The sequence below is a fragment of the Oncorhynchus mykiss genome, chromosome 12 (genome assembly GCF_013265735.2).
Source record: "Oncorhynchus mykiss isolate Arlee chromosome 12, USDA_OmykA_1.1, whole genome shotgun sequence".
Classification (NCBI taxonomy): Eukaryota; Metazoa; Chordata; class Actinopteri; order Salmoniformes; family Salmonidae; genus Oncorhynchus; species Oncorhynchus mykiss.
Genome location: NC_048576.1, coordinates 72,908,744 through 72,931,821, shown reverse-complemented (window position 1 = coordinate 72,931,821; position 23,078 = coordinate 72,908,744). Strand labels below are relative to the sequence as shown.

General features: G+C 43.9%; 1 protein-coding gene across 1 annotated transcript in view; it reads right to left on the bottom strand.

Moving 5' to 3' along the window:
* Positions 1-278: 278 nt before the first annotated feature.
* LOC110538274 (BAI1-associated protein 3) overlaps positions 279-23,078 on the bottom strand; it is a 38,571-nt gene continuing 15,771 nt past the window's right edge. The window contains exons 3-34 of the mRNA XM_021624989.2: positions 17,072-17,159; positions 15,715-15,798; positions 15,290-15,397; positions 14,350-14,409; positions 12,924-12,990; positions 12,273-12,486; positions 12,090-12,134; positions 11,900-11,977; positions 11,596-11,704; positions 10,429-10,536; positions 10,257-10,349; positions 10,046-10,149; positions 9,705-9,822; positions 9,314-9,438; positions 8,460-8,550; positions 8,322-8,378; positions 8,078-8,175; positions 7,888-7,939; positions 7,335-7,486; positions 7,007-7,130; positions 6,561-6,701; positions 6,252-6,347; positions 5,612-5,827; positions 4,637-4,705; positions 4,407-4,486; positions 4,128-4,236; positions 3,506-3,580; positions 3,297-3,380; positions 2,788-2,908; positions 2,484-2,607; positions 2,116-2,321; positions 279-1,733 (exon numbers count right to left, since the gene is read on the bottom strand). Coding sequence (XP_021480664.2) covers positions 1,630-1,733; positions 2,116-2,321; positions 2,484-2,607; positions 2,788-2,908; positions 3,297-3,380; positions 3,506-3,580; positions 4,128-4,236; positions 4,407-4,486; positions 4,637-4,705; positions 5,612-5,827; positions 6,252-6,347; positions 6,561-6,701; positions 7,007-7,130; positions 7,335-7,486; positions 7,888-7,939; positions 8,078-8,175; positions 8,322-8,378; positions 8,460-8,550; positions 9,314-9,438; positions 9,705-9,822; positions 10,046-10,149; positions 10,257-10,349; positions 10,429-10,536; positions 11,596-11,704; positions 11,900-11,977; positions 12,090-12,134; positions 12,273-12,486; positions 12,924-12,990; positions 14,350-14,409; positions 15,290-15,397; positions 15,715-15,798; positions 17,072-17,159 — 3,400 coding nt within the window. The 3' untranslated portion in view covers positions 279-1,629. The remainder of the gene's footprint in view (positions 1,734-2,115; positions 2,322-2,483; positions 2,608-2,787; positions 2,909-3,296; positions 3,381-3,505; positions 3,581-4,127; positions 4,237-4,406; positions 4,487-4,636; positions 4,706-5,611; positions 5,828-6,251; positions 6,348-6,560; positions 6,702-7,006; positions 7,131-7,334; positions 7,487-7,887; positions 7,940-8,077; positions 8,176-8,321; positions 8,379-8,459; positions 8,551-9,313; positions 9,439-9,704; positions 9,823-10,045; positions 10,150-10,256; positions 10,350-10,428; positions 10,537-11,595; positions 11,705-11,899; positions 11,978-12,089; positions 12,135-12,272; positions 12,487-12,923; positions 12,991-14,349; positions 14,410-15,289; positions 15,398-15,714; positions 15,799-17,071; positions 17,160-23,078) is intronic.

Here is a 23,078-nt window from a genome sequence, read left to right as displayed (position 1 = left end):
TTGAGGTGAGTAAAGGTCTGAAAGGTCAGGAGGGGAACCGGAAGAGGACTGTGATAGAGGGAACACTGTGGAGGAAGAGAGAGAGAGTGGAAGGATAATGGAGGTGGAGGTGGTGGGAGCAGACAGGCCTGCATCTGAGAATGACATTCAGAGGGAAGTGAGGAGAGAGAGAGAGAGAGAGAGAGAATGAGTGCCTGTAAACAGACATCTGCTGTTTCCTTTTGTAAGCCTTGAAACTAAGTGACAAGAGCAGAGAGCAAGAGCGAGAGAGGGGGAGGGTAGAGATAGAGTGAGAAAAGCAAAATAAAGAGATATGGAGAAGCGAGAGAACATGTAGACAGACACAAGACTGACAGAGACGGAATCTTTCGGTCTGGAAGACAATCGAAATGAACCCTGGCATTTAGAGCTAAACACAAAGGACTGTTTTCCCAGAAGATTTCTAATCAATGTTTTTTTTTCTAGGTGTCTAGTGCTACTATATGTTTGTGAGTCCATTTAGGTTTCCATTTAGAAAAAGACTCATGCAACATGAAGAGCGACATGTTGATGTCATATGGGCAAGTCCACTACAAAGAAGAAAACATATTTTTCGAAGGAGAACAAAATGTGATAAGAGCTAGTGAATCATATTCAAATACAATCTTTATTTATATACGGCTTCATCTGAATGGTACAATGAACAGCAGCACAATCCATTACAATCCAAGGCAAGTAGTTCACATTTACAATATAACAAATAGAGGACTAATACTCTTTTCTTCAGGGATAAGGTTCATAATCTGAAGAGATATAAACCTCCAATCATCAATGAGCACAGATGGCGTCACATAGGCTGCGTTTAAACAGGCAGCCAAATTGTGATCTCTTTTCTGTAACTTATTGTTCTTTTGACTGATCAGATCAGCTCTGAAAAAGAGCTGGTGTGAAAAGATCTGAAACATTTCAGAATTGGGCTGCCTGTGTAAACGCAGCCATATGTGACACTACTCCTTCTGATGACTTACAAAACCTGGCTACAGATGGCTTTTCCTTGCAGTGTTACATCCTTGTGCTACTTCGCCATAAACTCAGAAACGGTAGTGGGAGTGTATATTTTTTTCCCAACGATTGTTCCACCCACATGATTCGACTGAACACATATCAATCACAAATTAGTTTTAGATTCAGTTAGATGTTAGAGATGTAATGCAACAAAGATAATACAACAAAGATAACATTCAATGAGCTCTTTAGAAAACAAAATAATAATTACAAGATAAGCTACTTCTCATATTTCTCAGATAGGACCCTTGGATTTTTCTTACTTTTTAACTCCACATTGTTGGGAAAGGGCTTGTAAGTAAGCACTTCACGGTAAAGTCTACACCTGTTGTATACGGCGCAGCGCATGTGATAAATAGTATTTGATTTGAGGCATAAAAATACAGCAGAGACAGGACATTCGTATTCCAATTTAAAAAGTCATGCCTCACTGTGTTTTGTTCAGCATTACATTTTCAGTGCACGTACAAGAGGATTTGAAAACTGTAAACATTGTAAACATACGGGTAGTACAACAAGTACAAAAGCACATGTGGCAAAGACGTAGTCAGAATACACCAATACACCAGACCAGTGCTGACAGCTTCACTCCTCTTCCATGGATTTCTCAATCTCCTTTAGCTTCCTCACAAACTCCTGAGCCTCTCCGTCTCCTGTCCGTGCGTCCAAAATCCGCATGATTGGCTTCTCTGTATGGAGAGAGCAAACAGAAACGTAAGTGCCTCCATCCAACGCCTGCCACAATTACCTTTAGATTGAACGGGTCGCTAGGTTGGATTACAGGAGTAATAGGAAACCTTTCCCAGACTTAACACGCTCTCCTCCCTGGGGGCCCGTTCCTGCTCAGTGAGGAGTAGAGGGGTGGTGTTATGTACTGTAGTCTATCTGGCGGACTGTCCTACCAGGGTCGGGGTCAATTCCTTTCAATTCAGTAAATTCAGGAAGTAAACTGAAATTACAATTCAAATTTTCCTAAATTATTTTCAATGTGGAAAACGTGGAATTAGAATTTGGGTTTACTTAATTAATTGACTGAATTTAAATCGAATTGACTCAAACCCTGCTCCCTACCGCTGGGTTTGCTCCGGGCCAGGTGCAGAATGGTCGGCTGGATGGTCTTTCCGGCCGCTGAGGCGTTGGGTCTCCCTGGCCAACAGAAGTCACTGAGCGGGGCCAAGGCCTCCCCGGCAAAATCGTTGGTGGACAGCCAATCATAGTCCATCACAGTAAAAGTCAGACAGGCAAACCTGTGCCTGTACTGCTCTGGGCTGACATGGCTGTGGGACAGCAGATAGAGGAAAATGAGTCAAACTGAAGTCTACATCTCCATGTTTTGCTTTTCAAATGTAGCTGCTGTCAAGAGGGAATTATCATATCATCCACCAATCCCAACATGTCCTACTCTGTTAGTGCATAGAGAAGGCGGATTAGACACTCACAAATAGAAGAGCTCATCAAATACTGGGTGCAGGGTCTTGAGCTTCACTTGGGTGCGCTGGCTCTTGGCCATGGGGAAGAGGTGGTGGGGACAGAGCTCTATGATGACAAAGGGGTCACTCAGCCCTGTGTGGCACCAGAGAGAGAGAGAGAGAGAGGGAGGGAGAGAGAGAGAGAGAGAGAGAGAGAGAGAGAGAGAGAGAGAGAGAGAGAGAGGAACAGGAACAAATGAGAGCTCATACAGAAGATTGGATTGGCATTCATTCTGCATATGGAGCTGCATGCCAATGTAACTCTGATATTTACCATTGGCATCCAAGGCAATGAGATCGGCGGCATGCAGGATCTCCACCGTGAGCCTCTGCTCAGAAGCATCATAGTAACACTTCACACTGATGCGGCCAAAGCGGGTGTGCTTCAATGTTCTCTGAAAGGCAGATCCATATTATAAATCATATATAAACAGGTGATTGATTGGATTGGATTGTTATACATCCCTTTAGTATGATGCATCCTGGACACTCAAATCAAATTTTATTTGTCACATACACACAGTTACCAGATGTTAATGCTAGCGTAGCGAAATGCGTGGACATGCCATGAAATGCGTGGACATAAGTGGACATGCCTGTAAAGTTGTTCTGGCGTTCTAAACTAAACCGCTCTTACAGAATACATTTAGCGACCACATTAGCATTAAAGAGATAAAGAAAAATAATATGTCTTGTGATCTTTCAGCTCCTAATCAACACTCCCCCACCACACTAGCCCGGGGGTTAGAGTCACATGTGGCAGCCCAGCAAGCTGCAGACTACCTGCTGAGAGATCTTCTCCAGGAAGTACTGCTCGATCAGCTCAAAGGACGAACACTTGTTCAGCCTCAGCTCCTCGTCAAGAGCCTATAGGAACAGCAGTGGGGAGGGGGCTCGTCAGGAACCAGCAGAACAACCCCTACTAAAAAAGGCTATCTACCACGGTCAGGCATTAAGTAGCTAAATGGTACATAAACCCTTGGTGCTCTCACCTTGTAGTCGACATGGTTCTTCAGATCTTCTATGGCAAGTCTCTCTCCATCAGCACAGAAGAACAGCACCAGGGTCTGAAAGGAGCATTGTGGCGGGGAAGGTTTCAGTTTTCAGGTTACATGTTCTGGTACTCCGCTCTGTTTGACTGGCATGACTAGCTAATTAGCGGTGGTAACTATAACTAACGCCTTTGGTTGGAACATATGTCAGAGGATATTAGCAGACCGGTATGTATCCTCGCTGACAGCGTGAATCCCCCAGGAGGAGAAGAAGATCACCATGGAACACACCACATGTTCTACCCACGCAGCTTTGCATTTTCACGACATTTCATCCAAATCTGTCATGTGTCCCTTGCCAGCTCTATGCTCCATTAGAATACAGGAACTGTCACATTGCCATTCTGGTGGGGACTCTCCTCAGCAGGGACTGAGCAGCCAAGAGAACTGATGAATATCAGTGGTATGGAAATTATACCACACAAGTAATTAGCAAGGATAGAGTAGCTGATGATGGTGAAAAGGAGGAGGAAGATGAGGAAGAAGGGGAAATAGGCCCCTACTGTGATTCTCCCTGTCTCTGGGGTCAACAGAGCGAGAGAGAGAGAGAGAGACCACTGACCTCCACAGTGTACTGGAAGCGGTTGTAGAACTCCACCTGGACTCCCATGTTCTCCGCCACCGTGTCTAGGATCATTCTGAGGAGCAGCTCCCACATGCCGAGGAGAACTCTGTGCAGAAGACAGGAGAACACAGTTAGACAACAATCCGCTGTATGTCAAGTGATCATAATGGCTAGATAATGACCTGTACTACAGCATAATGTGTCAGAGGGGTATCGTTATTGTGTGCATGTCTAAGATGCTCATCTAGATAAAGATGTGACACAGCAGGTAATTACCTAGCCAGATTCTCCTTCACCAGAGACTCGCTGAGGATGACTAAAGTGTCACGTAAGTACTTCATGAGGGGGGACACGGCCTGAAACAGAACAATGTCACAGAACAGTGTCCCATCTTAGGGGGAAGCCCATTGAGGAAATGTCTTCAAACCCAGAAAGGACAAAGGAAGAAAGCAGAGAGGTTGCTGCTACATAACAGAAGCAGAACACAATGTACTGTTCAGTCTTACATCATCGTTGTTGATGGAGTCAGGGGACAGGCTGATGTGTTGGAGGTACCTCTTCAGCTCTGAAAGCATCTAGACAAAACACACAATATCACAATGCCCTGGTTTACCTCTCTGTTCAAGGCAATGTGACAATGGTTACCAGGCAAGACCCAATTTGAGTATGCCATATCATACAGTATTATGTAACCAGACCTGGGTTCACATAGTATTTGTTTTCTTCAAAATACTTTAGCTGTGCTGGATTAAGGTTGCCTGACACATGGGAGCAATGGAATAGTCCCAAATGTGAAACCCCCGACCGTCTTGCACTCCAAACAAGCTCCATCAAACGCCCCAAAAAACAAGAAAACAAATACTATTTGAACCAAGGTCTGTATCATTTATGTAACCCGTTCTCATGGAAACTGATATTGACGTGCATGACTGTGTCCCTTGCCTGTGTCAACATTCACAAGGCCGCAGAGCCAGATGGATTGCCAGGATGTGTACTAAGAGCATGCGCTGACCAACTGGCAAGTGTCTTGACTGACCCTTGCCAGGTGGTCAGCTGACACTGTCGTTGTCCATGTGGGGTCAAACGACATAAGGAGTGCGAAAACTGAACATTTGAAAATGGATTTTAAAGAACTGATTTTAGTATTATAAGACTCCAAAAAACTGCCAATAATTTCAGCAGACTGCTGGCATTACACATCTGGCTAAAAGACTACTGTATCTCTGCTGGAATCACTTTTATAGATAACTTTGACACCTTCTGGACCTATTGTTATTTTACTGCTGCTCTTTAATTACTTGTTAATTTATTTCTTATTTTTATTCATATTTTTTTAAACTGCACTGTTGGTTAGGGGCTCGTAAGTAAGCATTTCACTGTAAGGTCTACTACACCTGTTGTATTCGGTGCATACAATTTGATTTGATGACTGGTTACGAAGTATGACCGACAGAGAGGACAGTTCAATGAGATGGAGGGACCTTGTCTGTGAGGTGAGTGATGAGGCGCTTGGCCTCCCTCTGTAGGTCCGCATCCACGTTGTAGAGCTGTCCGTTCAGGGCCTTGTTGACCTGCTCCTTCCCGTCCGCCCCGCAAGACTCCTCCATGGCTTGCTCCACACCCTGCCAGTCCAGGTCCCGAGGCAGGTGGCCCAGGAACACACGCACATGCTCTGTGTTGTTCAGGGCGATGCACAGCTAGCCCACACCAAGACCCAGGAAGTACATTAGCAGAGGGAAGAAGAGAAAGCCAGAGGAAAGGTCGAGGAATGGTTGAAGGAAACAAAGGATGAAAAAGAGGCAGGGCTAAAAAAAAAAGAGGCACGACGGTCAGTAGACCAGTGGAGGCTGCTGAGGGCTCATAATAATGGATAGAATGGAGTGAATGGAATGGTATCAAACCCATGAAAACCATGTTAATGATAACATTCCATTTACTCCATTCCAGCCATTACTATGATCCGTTCTCCTCTAAGTAGCTTCCACTGAAGTAGACCAAACATTTTACACTACGGACAACCCACTGAGTTCTTTGTGTTGCCAGGGAAAGAACACCCGCTGACATTTACTTCCCACGTCATCCTGAAGCCCCCCTTCCTTCCTGCCTTCCCACAGGCGTTACCTGCACCGTCAGGCTCTTGATGTCTCGACCCTGCTGGCTCCTCTCAATCTTGCGCTTTATCATCTCTGAGTAACACACGGCCTCGCTGCAGAAATTCTGCAACACAGACAACATCTCACTCATCATCATCATCATCGAGAGTGAAACCCTCAATTAGTATTCTTTTTTTCTGCTTTGGTTGTTTGTGATTGTGGCTTGTCACCTGTAGAGCTTTTTACACTGTCTCTGGATGTGTAGCATGTGTGAAAGCGTGCACCTATGTGTGTGTGTGCATGGGTGTTTTTGTGTGTGTGTGGTGGTGGCACTCACGTCTGTCAGTCGGGTGACAAAGATGAAGGCCCCTGCAGAGTCTGGCCAGGACAGCTGTTTCCAGAACTCCCGCACCTGGCTGAAACACGCTGTCACATCCACCGCCGAGGAGCTGTGTTTGGCCTGCTGTACTGGCTCCAGCTGTTCAGTACACACACACACACACACACACACACACACACACACACATTCTATGAACAACAACTTATAGAAAGTCATAAACATGTACTGTATTAGAAATACACTGACACACAGGTACAGTACACAGAAACTAACTCATATTCCGAGTACATTAGATAGAAACATCATGGTGGGTTACAGATCATCAATGGGTTCTGCTGTAGAAGTGTAATGGATATCCTGATTGCCGTATGTTCCATGTTTTCTCAGATTGCTTTTCATGGAAAAGCCATCTCTATAGACAATTCCATAAAACGCCTTCTCACTTGATCCATGTCTACTGCTCTGCGGATCCTGTCACAAGACTTGTCATGGACTATCTGCAGCCACTTGTGGATAGATGTCTTGAACCAGTTGTGATAGCCAGTCAAGGCCATCATCTTTGTGTCCCTGAGAGAGAAATACTCATTAACCACCTGACATTTAGCTAATCTATTGTATGTTCAAGCATATGGAGAAGTTCACTGCAAGATCAAATCACCAAGCAATAACAATATCTAACCAATCGTTCTGTTTTCTAAAAGTTCAATGCAACCAAGCTGAACATCCACCATCCACCAGTCTGACTGGGTGACAGGGTGTTCACAAACTCACCTGAGAGGGAGGAACTCTCTGAAGCGTTTGAGTATTTTCAGAGACATGTAGAGCTCTAACAGAGTCTCTCCCATGGTCTGAGTTAACCTGGAGCTCTCCTGCTCCAGAGTGCCACACACCTTCTCCATGGCAACGCTCACGTCGTCCGCGACCTGGGGGAACACAGGGGTCAGTCACCCCATCTCAGAGGTCAAGGGTCAACAGTGAGGATACATGCATACTGAACATACAGGAACACTATATGCATCAGCATACTGTTTTTCACCATGTATCAGGGCAGCAGGTAAGCCTAGTGGTTAGAGCGTTGGGCCAGTAACCGAAAGTTTGCTAGATCGAATCCCCGAGCTGCCAAGGTAAAAATCTGTTGTCCTGCCCCTGAACAAGGCAGTTAACCCACTGTTCCTAGGCTGTCATTGAAAATAAGAATTTATTCTTAACTGACTTGCCTAGTTTAATAAAGGTTAAACATATATATACAGTATATGGGTAAATGTCATGTGTGGATAAAGATGTTGGCAGGTTCTATTCCTTTTGGTTTCAAAGGAATTCTCACCAGTTTCTCCAACTGTCTGTACGCGATGCTGAAGAAATCCACTTTCATCGCACTGGGGGGTTTAAAAGACAAAACAAAGAACAGGATTCATTTGCTATTTGACATAATCAACAGGATTCTACTTAAAAGTCAAGTTCGCCCTGTCACCCTCCTTGATTAACACAATAAACGGCAGGGACTGTTTGTGTACCTGTAGAAGAGCTTGTTGTAGACGTTCTGTCCCCTCTGTACATCTGCACACACTGCATCCACCACCTGGACCAGTCTCCCCAGCTGCTCCTCTAGAGCCTATAGAATCGACACACTACAGCTCACACCCCGACAGGCCCATCCATGTGTTACCCAATAAATGACTGGGAGTTTATATATGGAATGCGCAACTCTCTTTATTTGTATGACTTTGTGTGTTATCAATTCTTATGGTGTCAACTTACCCCGTCCTCTGGTTTGAATTGTGAAATTGTGCTCTCGTACCACTCCACTGTACCTTTCTGTTGAAATCAAAGATTGCAGTCATTCGAATTAGTCAGCAGTGCTAACACTAACAGGTCTTCCTTATATTTATCCTGTACCTTGACAACAGTGGCAATTTCCAAATGCAGTTCATTTCGAAGGGGGCACGCAGTCTTGAAGGCCGGCATGGTCTGCATGTGTCCTACACTCCTGAGTCACAAACACAAAGGGAAACATGGGCCTGTTATTGTAGCCCAACAACTCATTACTGAGTAAAAGACAAAAGGCACAATGCAAGGTGATTTGTAGGTAATCTAAATGATTGCTGGAACAGACAATCCTGACTAGCCTGTCATTTCCGTCAGCCTTTTAAAATTAAGGTGACTGACAGCAAGAATGATTAGTATGTGTTTGAGTACATGTTTTTTTGTGTGTTTGTGTCCACAATACACAGAGATCTCTGTAGGAGTGTCAATCACTGGGCAGACTTTGAAATCTTATTGGAAAAGGCCCTGCAGGATCTCCATTCATCTGGTCTGTGCGACACAGAAGTACAGTGCCCCGTGGGGCTGCTCACAGAGAAAGAGTATAGCAACATGAGCCTGCTTTTATTGGCACAGTCATCACCATTCAAGTAGAAAACTCTCCCAATAGGCTTATGATTTAGTCACCCTGCCCTCCTATTGGCTTGACTGTTCTAGGTACTCCATCTGTGGTTTAATTTTAGTGACTTGGTTGAGTGTTTGGTCTGGTATGACAGCGCTGTCGAGTGTTTGATGCGGTGATGTGGCGAGAGAGAGAGAGGGGTTGGTGGGAGTCACAGGTGGCTGGTGGCACCTTAATTGGGAAGCACGTGCTCATAGTAATAGCTGGAACGGAATGGTATCAAACACATGAAACACGTTTTCCATTCCATTCCAGCCATTACTATGAGCCTTCCTCCCCTCACCAGCCTCCTGTGGTATGAGTTTACCTCAGCATGAGTTCGCAGCGTGTGACGGCAGCTGGACTGGTGCAGGGGAACACCTGGCGCATGCTCTTCATCAGACACAGACAGTGGTCCGTGTACAGCCTGAAGCTGTCCGACAGCTGCCGCTCCTGAACACAGGAAGTACATCCTCATCACATCACTCAACCTCACAATGATCGATCTAGCCAATAACAGCAAATTCAGACAGAATTCTGAGCTTCAGTCTAGTTTCCAGAAAAATTACCGCACCGAAAAAAAAACAGGTTTTGATTGAATAACAGACCCCTAGGTCATAGGATGATGGATGTTGAGTGGTGAGTTAATGACGTGTCCTAATGCCAGATGAAAGTTGATTGTGAGCCAGAGGGGAGCTGTGAGGAGACAGTAGGCCTACCAGGTCTCCCTGCACAGCTTGGGGATCCCACTCTGCATCGATGGTCCTCAGGAGCCTCAGCAGCAGAGTGTAGCACATCCTCTGGGACCGGTGGTGGCTGCTATAGCACTGCCAGCGACTGCAGACCAGAGCAATACATACTACTATACATCTACTGTACTTAACATGACCCTCACCTCTCAGCTGAGATGAATGGTTTCAGACCTAAAAGGACTAGGAAGGAAAAGGTGCAACTCATATTTAAAAACGCGGTACTTCATTGGCACAGGCTCCTCATTTGGACCACCGCAATACCTTTGGCATATGGTCTACATTGAAGTGTTACTATTGTAGCTACTTACATGATGGCCTGTTGCAGGGGTGAGAGGTCAGTTTGCACAGCATGATGGGACAGCACAGTCCATGCTGGAGGACTCACCTGCCCATTCCAGTTATAAGGCTCTTTCTGGAGAGAAAAAACAGATGATTTACATGAATAGCATAAGGAAACCATCCATAGCCATTTCTGTCATTTTACTTGATAATAGAATGCACTGTATAGTAGAGTTTCACCTGAATATGAGCATGCTCGTACTCCAGAATCTGACTCAGCATCTTCTTATGAATGACTTCTTTGGATTCCCTCTTACTCAGTGTAGTGTCTCTCTGGGGAACAAAGTGGAATGATCAAGTGACTTGGGTAGAATACACAGGTACTGTGGAGCAGAGAGAGTGTAGTAGCTACCTGGGTAGTGAAGAGCCTCAGAATCAGGTGACATTCTCCCTGGACCTTGGAGGCACTGGATCGGGGCTCCAGCTTAAACCACTTGTCATATCCCATCACAGGAATCTCCTACAGGCGAACAACAAACAGGCTAGATCAGGGATGGGCAACTTTGATGAGGGTGGGGACCACAAAAAGTCTGAACTCATCAAGAGGGGTTGCAGTTGCTGGCTGGTCTGCGAACCCACATCCTGTTTTGCAATTCTGCACATTCTTCCATGTGGTGGAGAGAAATGTTAGCAGTTTTTAATATGATATCTGAGTGAGACTGATAAAAAGTTTAGATAGCTGGCTGCTAAGCTAACTTAGCAATCTACTTTTTTTGCTGAAATGAGCTAATTGACTGACTATCAGTGACTGACATAACAAGAGAAAAACTGCCAAAGTTCGAAATTGCACTTTTTCTATTCTAACTCTCAACAGTAAGTTGAGGCTCCGACTGAGTTCCTAAATATATATATATAGATTTTGTTTTATATTGATCCGAGGGCCTGCCCATGGGCTAGACACTAAGCCAGGAAAAAAGGGTTTTGTGCTCAAACAACTGGAACAGAGGTGCTGCCTTAAATAATAGCCTCTTTAGATGTAGAGGCGCGACACTCTCTCCATTATAAAACGATCATTTATTCTAAATCCATTAAAACCGAGAGACGTTCCGGTCTGATGAAGGTAAAGACCAAAACTTCACACTCTTTTTGATGGATTTACAGTAAATTAATAACGGGTGTCTCTGATAGACAGTGAGCCAGGAACCAAGTTTGGTGGAGTATAATTAATAAATGTTAGTTAACACTTATAACAGCTAATAGATACAAACATTAGAATAAACTGCATCAAGTTCAAGTAGCCTAGTGGTTAGAGCGTTGGGTAGGGTAGCCTAGTGGTTAGAGCATTGGACTAGTAACTGGAAGGTTGCAAGTTCAAACCCCTGAGCTGACAAGGTACAAATCTGTCGTTCTGCCCCTGAACAGGCAGTTAACCCACTGTTCCCTAGGCCGTCATTGAAAATAAGAATTTGTTTTTAACTGACTTGCCTGGTTAAATAAAGGTAAAATAAAAAAAGAAAAGAAGAAACATTACCAGTAGACAACAGGTGGGAAGTGAAAACACTGTAATTTAAAGAATTACATTCAGTGGAATGTTGATGCAGCCCAGGAAGTCATCAGCATTGTCTTCAGATGATCCCGATGACGACGTCCCATTGGACCGCACCGATTTGGCAATCTGCTTAAAATACCTGGTGGGATAAGGTACTGATGAATACAATCTACTTAAAATACCTGGTGGGATAAGGTACTGATGAACACATGATATATAACACAGCAATCAACCAGCACTGCGTCTCAATGACCTGACAGTCAAGACCTCCATTCACTATATTAAAGGGCCTATTTCACTGACTTTATCATTAGCAAATAGAAGCCTGTTCTACCTGCCCATTCCTCTAAGTCCACTGACTTCATTCAGTTTTTTGCAGGCCTCTGCGACAGAGACGTCATCGTCATGGTCCCTGAGAAGAAGAGAAAAGGTTAGTAAGGACAGTTGGATAGCATTGGCATGCAGATTCCGTTTTCAGGAATCTGGACTGAAAGTGGAAAGGCCCATACTGTGTTTAATCTTACCATATGTCCATATGCAGTAGATCACCATGGACATCATCAATGTCACTATTGGAAGAAAAAAAAAAATCATAATTTAACATTGTGTAAACAAACATTGTTACCGTTAGGCTCTGAGACACATAGAAATGTCAAGCGTTCTGCCAACAACTTCCAGAATCGGCGTACCGTCAGCACTGTACTTACAAAACAAAGTGCTCATTCCAGACTGGGTTGAGAGTCTCTGGCTTGACCTCAGTCACCTGGATGCACGTGGCTGCTAGAACCTCCTTGGTACTGGACCTCTTCTCCAGCTTCTCCTTCCTCTTCCTGAAGCTGAACTTCCTCTCCTTCTTATCCTCTGTCTCCCGAGGGCTCTGGCCCAAGAGGATTCCCAGCATGCAATAGGGGTCGCTGTACCCTACCCAGGCACAATAAGGGTTAAACTAATATAGAGACAGACTGAGATTATACTGTTAGAATGACGGTGATGTACCTTATTGAGGTTCAGGAATCAAAAGCAATTGATCTGCTAGTAATAGCAGCCTGTGTACTTTTAGACAAAGTGGTCCAGTGTTGTCGAAAGTGGACAGTGATGTGATGATGGTTGTAGTGTCTTGGTTGAACCACTGTATCATGAGAAGTTTAAATGTTTCTTCCAGGCAGAAAGAACAATGTGGCTCACTCAATATAGTTGATCTGAAAATGTTCTAATCTTATTTCAATAATAAACAATTGCATTCATTGTCAATGGGGAGTTGGAGTTGGCAAATGGACACGATGACATTTCATATCCACGCACAGAAAACAAATGCTGCTTCCCATCAATAGCAGTAAACGAACACAAACACCCCTCACCATTTGCATCCTTCGCCATTAGATTTTTCCCTTTCATGACAGACACTCTCATGGTGAAACTGGCTCTCTGCAAAAACAAAGTGCACAAAGTAACAGCAGTACACAGGCTAAGAGTCATGCATTAGTGAGAGATCTCGCTGAAACGATCCATTGGCACGCTGCATTCCAAAACCGGGTCCTTGAACATGGCATAGAGTGCACTTTGAGAACAACAGCTAGTCGGGTGAACTTTCTTGTTATTTGGATTCTTTAACTCGAAAAATACACTTTCATCAGTGTTAAACAAAATACCAGCTATCACTGCAGTGTGAGACGTGAGTCTGTCAAGAGAGAATAATCAATGTGTGTTTTCTTTGTCTGGTGTATAATGCCAGGGCTTTGTGTGTCACTAAGGTGGAAAGACACTGCTGCGCCGGCGAGAAACAGAGATCCGTGTAGAATGGAACATTTAAATGGCACAATATGTTCTTCTCTGCCCACAACCTTTCAAGGAGTCTTGCAGAAGAGCCCAGCATCTCTTTCAAACTGACATTTGAAAGGTTGCTGGTAGTCAAGGGCATCATACAAAGTGGGCTTTCACAGATCATTATGTCTCCTGGTGCACAGTGAGCCTCACTATGGCTATCAATACACTCCATCAGCTCAGTCTCTCCGGGTACATAGGGCTGTTAGTGCTTTCCATGAATTTTTACTTTAACCTTGTGAATGCAACGTGCTATACACGGAGTATACCAAACATTAGGAACAACTTCCTAATATTGAGTTCCCACCCCACCCCAATTTTGACCTCAGAACAGCCTCAATTCATCGGGGCATGCACTCTACAAGGTGTCGAAAGCGTTCCACATGGATGCTTGCCCATGTTGACTCCAATGATTGCCACAGTTGTGTCAAGTTGGCTGGATGTCTTGATACACATGGGAAACCGTTGAGCGTGAAAAACCCAGCAGCGTTTCAGTTCTTGACACAAACCGGTGCACCTGGCATCTACCACAATGCCCCATTCAAAAGCACTTAAATATTTTGTTTTGCCCATTCACCCTCTGAATGGCACACACACACAATTCAGTTCTCATTTGTCTCAAGGCTTCAAAATCCTTCTTTAACCGGTCTCCTCCCCTTCATCTACACTGATTGAATTGAATTTAACAAGTGATATCAATAGGGATCATAGCTTTCAACTGGATTCACCTGGTCAGTCTGTCATGGAAAGAGCCGTTTTGTAAACTCAGTGTATAGCTAAACACAAAAGAAAGGCACATTAAATGGTGCAGATTTGAAGATCCTCACAGTGACAACTCAGCGGTGCTATCTTGTTCATACAGCTTACATGGCATGTGTCTGCGGATAGGAGATACAGGAAGTGACAGGAGAGGAGACAGGAGATGGAAATTGACAAGATGGGAAGTGGAACAAAGCGTATCACCTTGGATTCTTGGACTCTCTGCAGAATGATGTCATGTTCCTCCTGACCCATATCAAATACCTAGGAGAGGGAAGACAGTGGAAAAGGGTGCTCTTTTTGCAAGAGAGCCTCATAGGTCTGTGAGCATATTTGCAATACACATCCAACTATACTCCTGCCTGCATTTTGACCTGTAGGTTTATAAATCAAAGCTTAACTATTTAACTATTTGAAACAATAATACAATGGTGATACGCATTACATCCCTTGCCAATGATTTGCGTTCTCATAAGCCCAATCCAAGATGGCTGTACAGGTTCAATCTCACTATCTTCAAAAGGCCAACGAGAACCAGGGGTCACTTCAAAGCATGGGGACATGTGCCCTGGTCCACCACCTCAAGCAGAGAGCGACAGAGGAAGCAAGGATGCAGCTTTGGAGTGACAGAGTCTGAATCGATGTAATATTACAGCTGAACATCAATACTCAGTGGGCCTGGGCTTTGATGTTTAATCAGCTCTAAGCCAAAGCACATCTGCTCAGTCTCCTACAGATGTCTCAAAGAAAACATGGCTCTCTACCGCCGGACTGAACCTATAGGATCAGTTGGTGAGGACAGAGATTAGAGGAGGGGTTTACAACAGGAGTCACATGACGAGACAATCTGATTTCTGATGTTGTTTTCTGGGACAGTAATTATTTCAGCTTACTTGGCTCTTTCTGGTCTTGTCTATTTTATTAGTCAGCATTTGAAGTGTAAATTACAGCACACTAGGGTGCGTTCATAAGTGTGTGTGTGTGTGTGTGTGTGTGTGTGTGTGTGTGTGTGTGTGTGTGTGTGTGTGTGTGTGCGTGTGTGTATGAGAGCAAGTGTTTGTTGGTCTCTGCCGTGTGTGTGAGAGAGTTTGGCCAGGTGGGCTGTTCACTAAACGGATTTAGCTGATCAAAAGAGTGTGTGAACCTTCAGCAGATAACTGAAGATGTCGCCTTCATTGGTGATGTACTCTGGCGAGGGCACGCCCACCCTGTTGACTACCGTGTAAACAGCCTCTTCATACAGGAGGTCCAGCTGGAAGAAAACAACCTCAGTGAGTGCCTTAACTACCGTTTTTCTTTCTTAAAGCAGGGTCACTGCTAAATGAGAGCTGGGAAACAATTATCTGTCAATAGAGTGATGTGACCTTACTGTACCTAACAATGTGTGAGTTTTACGCAACAGTGTAGCTAGCTACAGCCATGTGAGGATAGAGGCAAACTGGGTTCAGGACACTAGATTCTAGTTGGGGAGCTAGATATGAGATAGGCCAATAAAGGCCAATAACAAGTCAAATACCCCTCCATCGCTAGAGCTGAATGTTCTACCCCTAGGGAGCCCAGGCTACTCACCTCTCTCCTGCTGGACCTCTCTGGAACGAAGGCCTGGTCTACGTGCTCTGCTGGTGGTGCGGCTGTGTTACCTTCCCCTTCGCACTGCGGAGACACAGAGAGAGATAACTTTAAACCTTAAGCACGCTCCATCACCATGACTGCTTCAATAAGGCTTGGAAAGGGTTGTGAGGTTAAGTCACAATGAGCTGGTATCGCCAACCAAACACTTTCGTTTTCAATTGCGGCACACAATCAGACAGAGGCAATGAATGCATCATTGATTTTCTTTTTGTTCCCTTTTCACCACTTTAAAACCTGAAGAGGCTGGAAAACAAGTGTTCTCAGATAAACATCTTAATAGCGCCCCATTCAGTCCCAGTCTCTTTCCTCTTGTGTGGGAAGTGAGGGGGTAGAGAGCCATGGAGAGCAGCTTCTTCTGACAGCTGAGCCTCCAGCCTTTTGAGTGGCCTTCTCAACCTTGTCCGTCTGTCCCCTCAGCCCACTGTGTAACACAGAGTTATGAACGTACCGTAAGCTAGCTCCACAAATAGCTTGAAATGTACCAGACCAGACCGAGGGATCCAGTTGGCTAGTTCAACCCATTGGAACATTATTAAGGAGGGCGGTCACGTGCGTTGCGAAGCAGAGGATCGCTGGTTCGAGCCCAGTGTGGAGCAGTTGGACAGTGGAGGAAGCTAAGCTGTTGGCAGCACATTGACCCCCATTACATAGGCATAACAGAGGGGACCGGCGAGAGCAAAGTATGTGTATACTACCCAAGACCTTTCCTCTATAGTCTCCTTAAAAAAAGTTATTTTCATTTCAAGGATCTTCCTACTTAAAGCCCACATGCAGTCTTTTTTTTTTTTTTTTTTTAATCATCACTGTATGTCTAAAAAAAATCCCTGCGTGTGGTTAGTTCATGAAAATGTACTTTTTATCATTGCTCAGTCTGATTGTGTTGGTGTGTTGTTACAAATGTAAATATGTTTATATGCACAGCCCTGATTGGCAGATAGGATCGTCTAGACTCTAGAGCCTACCCCTTCAAAGTAAGAGGATACATATACAAATAAAAGATTACTGGTCATTGGTCAGAATAATCAGATCAGATTGTGATGTCATGCTGTGGGCCAAAAACTCCATCCCACCTGAACAGGCTGAAATTCCAGTCGTTTTTTTGTTAGTTAGTTAGTTTTTTGTTTTTGTTAGTTAGTTTTTTAAAGCTCCAACACTAAAAAGGGCATTATCATACTTTTCCCAATTTCAGACTGTTATTTCAACCTCATAGAATGGAAATATTTTTTTTTACAAGTAAATAGCGTTTTAGAATGCACTGCCCCTTTAAATAAACATAAGGAGGTTTAGGGTTTACCTCAGCCTGGGCAGCACGCAGCAGATTCTCTTGTTTCTGGAGGATGCCATTCATACGCACAAAGAACTCTCCATTCCCCTCAGACAGCCTGTAAAACATACAGAGAGATAACACGGTCAATTAAATTCTCATTTGACACGTTCTGTGAATTTTCTGTTAAGATTATAGAAACAAAACTGTCCTAAAGGGTCTATATAGAGAAACGCTTTCTTAACTCCTCAGTAAACACTGTTACTCACAGATGCTTCTATCGTCCTTAGTAAATGTGGATTAGCTTTATTATGCTTGGTTTCCATTTAGCAAAAGACTAAAGGAGACCTAATGCTGAGCTGTCAATCACAACCAGCAACACATATAGTAGAGTATCATGAACAAACTGTTACATTATATATGATTCAGTAGCCCATGTCTTTCACTAGACTAGACAGACATTCCTTCCTGCAGCAACAAATCTGAGGGGAATTGTCTGTTATTATGCAACGGGTGGGTCTAATCCTGAATGCTGATTGGTTAAAAGCGCATTCCAGGCGGTGTCTATTCCAAAAATTACCACTGGCTAAATCTATGACGTTAAAATGCCTATTTATTCTGTTGCATCTGACTGCACAATCCACTGTCTCATCATCCACTGTCTCATCATCCACTGTCTCATCATCCACTGTCTCATCATCCCAGGCAAGGAAGTTATACCCTTGATCTCTACTATAAAAAGCATCTCGACATTATCTCACATTTCTTTGAGACTAACATTTAGATTTGTTTAAACTTTACTGTCTGTCTCTCCAACATTTGCAACATTGTTTCAATGTTCAAATTCGATCTCCAACTGTCCCATAGTAATGAACGTGTAGGGGTTGGGAGTCGGGACGAGAGAGTGAGGCATGCAGCGTTTCTCAGCCAGTCTAAATCATGAATCAGCTGGCATCCTTTTTTATGGATATATATACAAAGAAATGTAAATTGAAAAAAGGTCAAACGAAATTAAGTGCAGCTAGTTTAGTCTTTCCAGCTTCAGTTTCAAGTTACTGTGTTAGCTGTGTTGTTGGCTAGCTTCTCTAGACAACAGTGTCCAACGAGAGAGCACATTTTCTATGCCAGCGAAATTGTGCCTCATTAGCTCATTGTTAAATGTCACTAGAAAACAGTATAAACAAATTGCTATTGTTATTCTGTCTGTACTGTTTGACGTGACTGTAAGTTAGTCGTCGTTGGCCAGCTAGCAAGCAAGGGATAAGAACGTTTCCAGCCAGTATGGCAATGGAACATTTAGAACGAATGACTGGTCCATAGATACAGAACAAAAAGACTGAGCGACTGGGTCGCATCCCTGGCAACCAAGCCAATACAACGAACGACCAGCCGGCTTGGGTAGCAACCCTAGATTTGTTTCGGGACGATATCCTGTGGAAGGATGAAATAGTATGAATAAATTCATCACAATAAAGTTTTGAATGAAAATATGTCATTATTATTTGATTTGTATAAAAGTGATATGGCCCTCAAAGCCGGTGGTTGGAGGATATATTGGCACAGTTTGCCAGCCTCCGACTTAGTCTCGGGCCTAACAACACCCGTGCCAATATATCCTCCAAATAACAGCTTCTCTGGCATTATCACTTAAATAACGTGTGTGTCTGGGAATTATTGGTAACCTAAGACCAGTTTAAACAGACAGTGGATAGAAGGTGAGAAAGCAGCCCATCTCAGTGGTGAATCATTCAATAAGAATCATCTCACTGCACTACACTTAAGGTCCTTGGGAGTTGCTGTGCTCCCTTGAGTAATAGCAAAAATATGAAGCTCAACAAAGATTCAAAGCCACTCTACCATGTCTGCCATAGAACGTTATTCTAATCCAGGGAAGATACAAAATACATTCAATTTTTTCTCTCTCTGAGCTGGTGAACTCCTGGACTCCTGCCACTTGCTAATTTCATAGCCCCAGTCGCCATGGTGATGGAGGCACATTCGTGGCGGAGGGATTCACTGGCACAGCTGAACACCTTGGGAATACCCCCCTCCCCTCTTTTCCTCCCTTCCCAGACTAGAGGAGTGTTCTGGAATGAGTTGTGTGGCAGAGCACCAGGAGCAACAATACAGGCCTGATACCTCCACCCCACCCCCCCTTCCCCCCACCTGTCTCCTAGCCCAGACCCCCTGTCTCATTATGCAGAGAGAAGACAGAGGAGCTGTCCACATGGCCCCCTCTCAGTCACGCACCTTTATTAGCGCTGCCTGTCACATCACAGCGGGTGCATGGCAGTCTGGTGGCGGCAGTCTGGTGGCAGCCGACACAGCTCCCACTGATCTCCCCATGCATTGCATTCAACACCCCTGTCTGAGACAATGTCTCCAGGGAGCAGGAGGTAGTGGGTGGTAACACCCCTGATTATTTGTGGCCAGGGTACGTTTAGTGCGGGACGAGGATGACAGAGGAATGAGGATGTCTGTCTGTCTTTACAATGGAAGCTTGACAGGATCCCCAAAGAGCTAAAATAGCTCATTTCTGTAGAAATATAATTAATGAGCATGAAAAACATTCCTTCAATACAGTGACAGAATTCAAGGTACAGATATTTTATTTACGTTGGAAAATGGTAATCTTGTAATGTGTCAGCCCCATTAAACAGGTACTTTCATATCTGACAGCTAGCCTGACATTTTTGTGAAGCAGCATGAAGGCATGCCAAGCTTGTCTGCTTTGTTAACAGGTTGGTTACATCATGAGTCATATGGTGATTAAATAGGTTATTTGAGTCTATCAACATTTAACACTATGTATCCAAAACAAGACTTTGGCTCAGTGTTCAGTGTACCAGCGGCACCTTTCGCTTTTAACCTTTGTAAGTGTATTTTCTGATGTCTGGATTCTCTTTGAAGATTTGTATGATTAAGAAAAACCCACAATCACAAATTATAGGGGTCTGTGTGAGTCAGTCACTCTTTCTCTCTCCCTCTCGGTCTCCCTCCTCCCTTTCTCTATCTCTCTCTCACACACACGCACACACACACACGCACACACACACACACACACACACACAATTTTATGTTGCTAGGAAACAGCTTCTTCCAATACAGTTTATTATTAATATTCCATTTTATTTTGAATATTTATTCAAAATCTTTGCTCATGTTTTGCTGTCTAAAAGGTGAATTATGAGCTGAAACAGGCAACTAGACATGCAGACTCAGACGAACATATACAGATGAATACAGAGGAATACTTCATGTGTTTGGGTATATGCTGAAACATGACATACATTTTTTAAATTTTATTTTACAAAATAAACGTTTTCTCTTACATGTATCTTCCACAGCCTGTGTCCCCATATGAATAGACATCCTGAGGGTTATGAGGATGCAGCTTCAAAGCTTCAGAAAGTATTTCCCAAAACACCACATAGAGAATGTTTGCTAGGTGTGAGTGTTTTTGTATTCTTTAATATTAATGATAATGAATTAAGACATTCAATGTTCTTGACAATTAAAATCCCTCTAATGGTGTTACAAATCAATGAGCTTGGAATCATTTGATAATGCCTGAATAATGATGGCTCGTGTTTAAGGTGAAGACAGGACTTTGAAGAGAGCAAGTCCTAGTCATCAGAAAATACAATCACCCTCAGGAAATGTCTGTCTATTGGTTAATAATCTCCTCTTCAGGGTACATTTCTTCACTGGGGATCTACAGTACTTGTGATGTGATGTCTCTTTACGCACGACTAACATATAATGACTTCCTTCCAACCATGGATGAGAACCTACATTGTGATTATTTAGTTCTGACTGAAGAAACAACTGCTTATAATCTTTTCCCCCATGTGTGTTTGTGTCTGACCTGGAACTGACGTTACGTCAGACGCCCATCTGGGTAATTTACACCCTGGGTCGTCTATACTGGGTCGGACACTGGTGCTTTAGCCATGCCTCATTTGCATCCTTGGTATTAATGAGCGCCAGTGTGGATCATAGGTGTCGGCTCTCTCTCTATCGCTCTCTATGGCTAATGAAGGACACAAACAGGCTTTCTTGCAACCTAATGATGAGCGTCCAGCAGCTCAGTCAGACTTCACTCAGGGTTCTCTCTAGCAGTCTTCAGTGGGAGACGACGACGATCGTTTCTGCCTGCCTGGCAGAGGAAGACAAGTCTCTCTCTATCTCCTTCCTCCATCTCCCTCTACCACTCCCTCCTCTTCTTCTCTCCAAGTGGTGATAGAGTGAGGGATTATTTAGAGCCATCATGGGGACACAGGGGCCAGTTCTAATTATAATCTCTCTCGTTGCAGTCCAGGTAGGTAGGTACAACATGATGGCGGGATGGAGAATGTAAAAAAAAAAAAAATCTTTAACTTTATTTTTACCCCTTTTTTTCTCCCCAATTTCATGATATCCAATTGTTAATAGCTACTATCTTGTCTCATCGCTCGCTACAACTCCCGTACGGGCTCGGGAGAGACGAAGGTTGAAAGTCATACGTCCTCCGATACACATCCCAACCAAGCCGCACTGCTTCTTAACACAGCGCGCATCCAACCCGGAAGCCAGCCGCGCCAATGTGTCGGAGGAAACACCGTGCACCTGGCAACCTTAATTAGCATGCACTGCACCCGGCCCACCACAGGAGTCGCTGGTGCGCGATGAGACAAGGATATCCTTACCGGCCAAACCCTCCCTAACCCGGACGATGCTAGGCCAATTGTGCGTCGCCCCATAGACCTCCCGGTCGCGGCCGGTTACAACAGAGCCTGGGCGCGAACCGAATGTCACATTTTCAGTGCAAATCAACGGGTCAGATTGATGTTATACTGATCCAATTCATCTCCCATAACTGGGTTGATAAAGGGGAGACCGGGGTTGATTGTCACACTTATTTTTTACTCGTGTGTATTTCTTAACACCAGTACCTCTCTAGGCTAGATGGGACACTACCGTCCCACCTGACCAACATCCAGTGAAAGTGCAGGGCGCCAAATTCAAACTACAGAATTGTAAATATTTAACATTCTTGAAAATACACATGCAATATGTCAAAATAAAGCTTAACGTCTTGTTATTCCAGCCACGGTGTCAGATTTCAAAAAGGCTTTATGGCGAAAGAAAACCATGCGATTATCTGAGGACAGCACTCCATCAAACAAACACAGACAATCATATTTCATCCCGCCAGGCGTGACACAAAACTCAGAAATAACGATATAATTCATGCCTTACCTTTGAAGAGCTTCTTCTGTTCGCACTCCAAAATGCCCCACAAACATCACAGATGGTCCTTTTGTTCGATTAATTCCATCGTTATATCTCCAAAATGTCCATTTATTTGGCCCGTTTGATCCAGAAAAACACTGGTTCCAACTCGCGCAATATGACTACAAAATATCTAATAAGTTTCCTGTAATCTTTGTCCAAACATTTCAAACAACTTTCCCAATACAACTTTAGGTATTTTTTAACGTAAATAATCAATTAAATTTGAGACGGGATAAACTGCGTTCAATAGCGGATAAAAACAGAGTGGAGTGAGCTTTCAGGATGTGCGCCACAACCACTACAGTACACTAGACTCAATCCTCGTTCTGAACAGCCCTACTTCTTCATTTCTCAAAGGAAAAACATCAACCAATTTCTAAAGACTGTTGACATCCAGTGGAAGCGATAGGAACTGCAAGCAAGTGCCTTAGAAATGTAGATCCACATAGAAAACCCATTGAAAAGAGAGTGACCTCAAATGTTTTTTTTCATTAATAGTTTGTCCTCTGGATTTCGCCTGCCAAATAAGTTATGTTATACTCACAGACATAATTCAAACAGTTTTAGAAACGTCTCTTTAGAAAATCTACTAATAATATGCATATCCTAGCTTCTGGGCCTGAGTAGCAAGCAGTTTACTTTGTGCACACTTTTCATCCGGATGTGAAAATACCGCCCCCTAGCCTAGTAAGGTTTTAAGGTGTCAGCATGCCTCGGTCGAGCTGAACGAGTGTGCTCGCATACTCCCTTAAAAGACCTT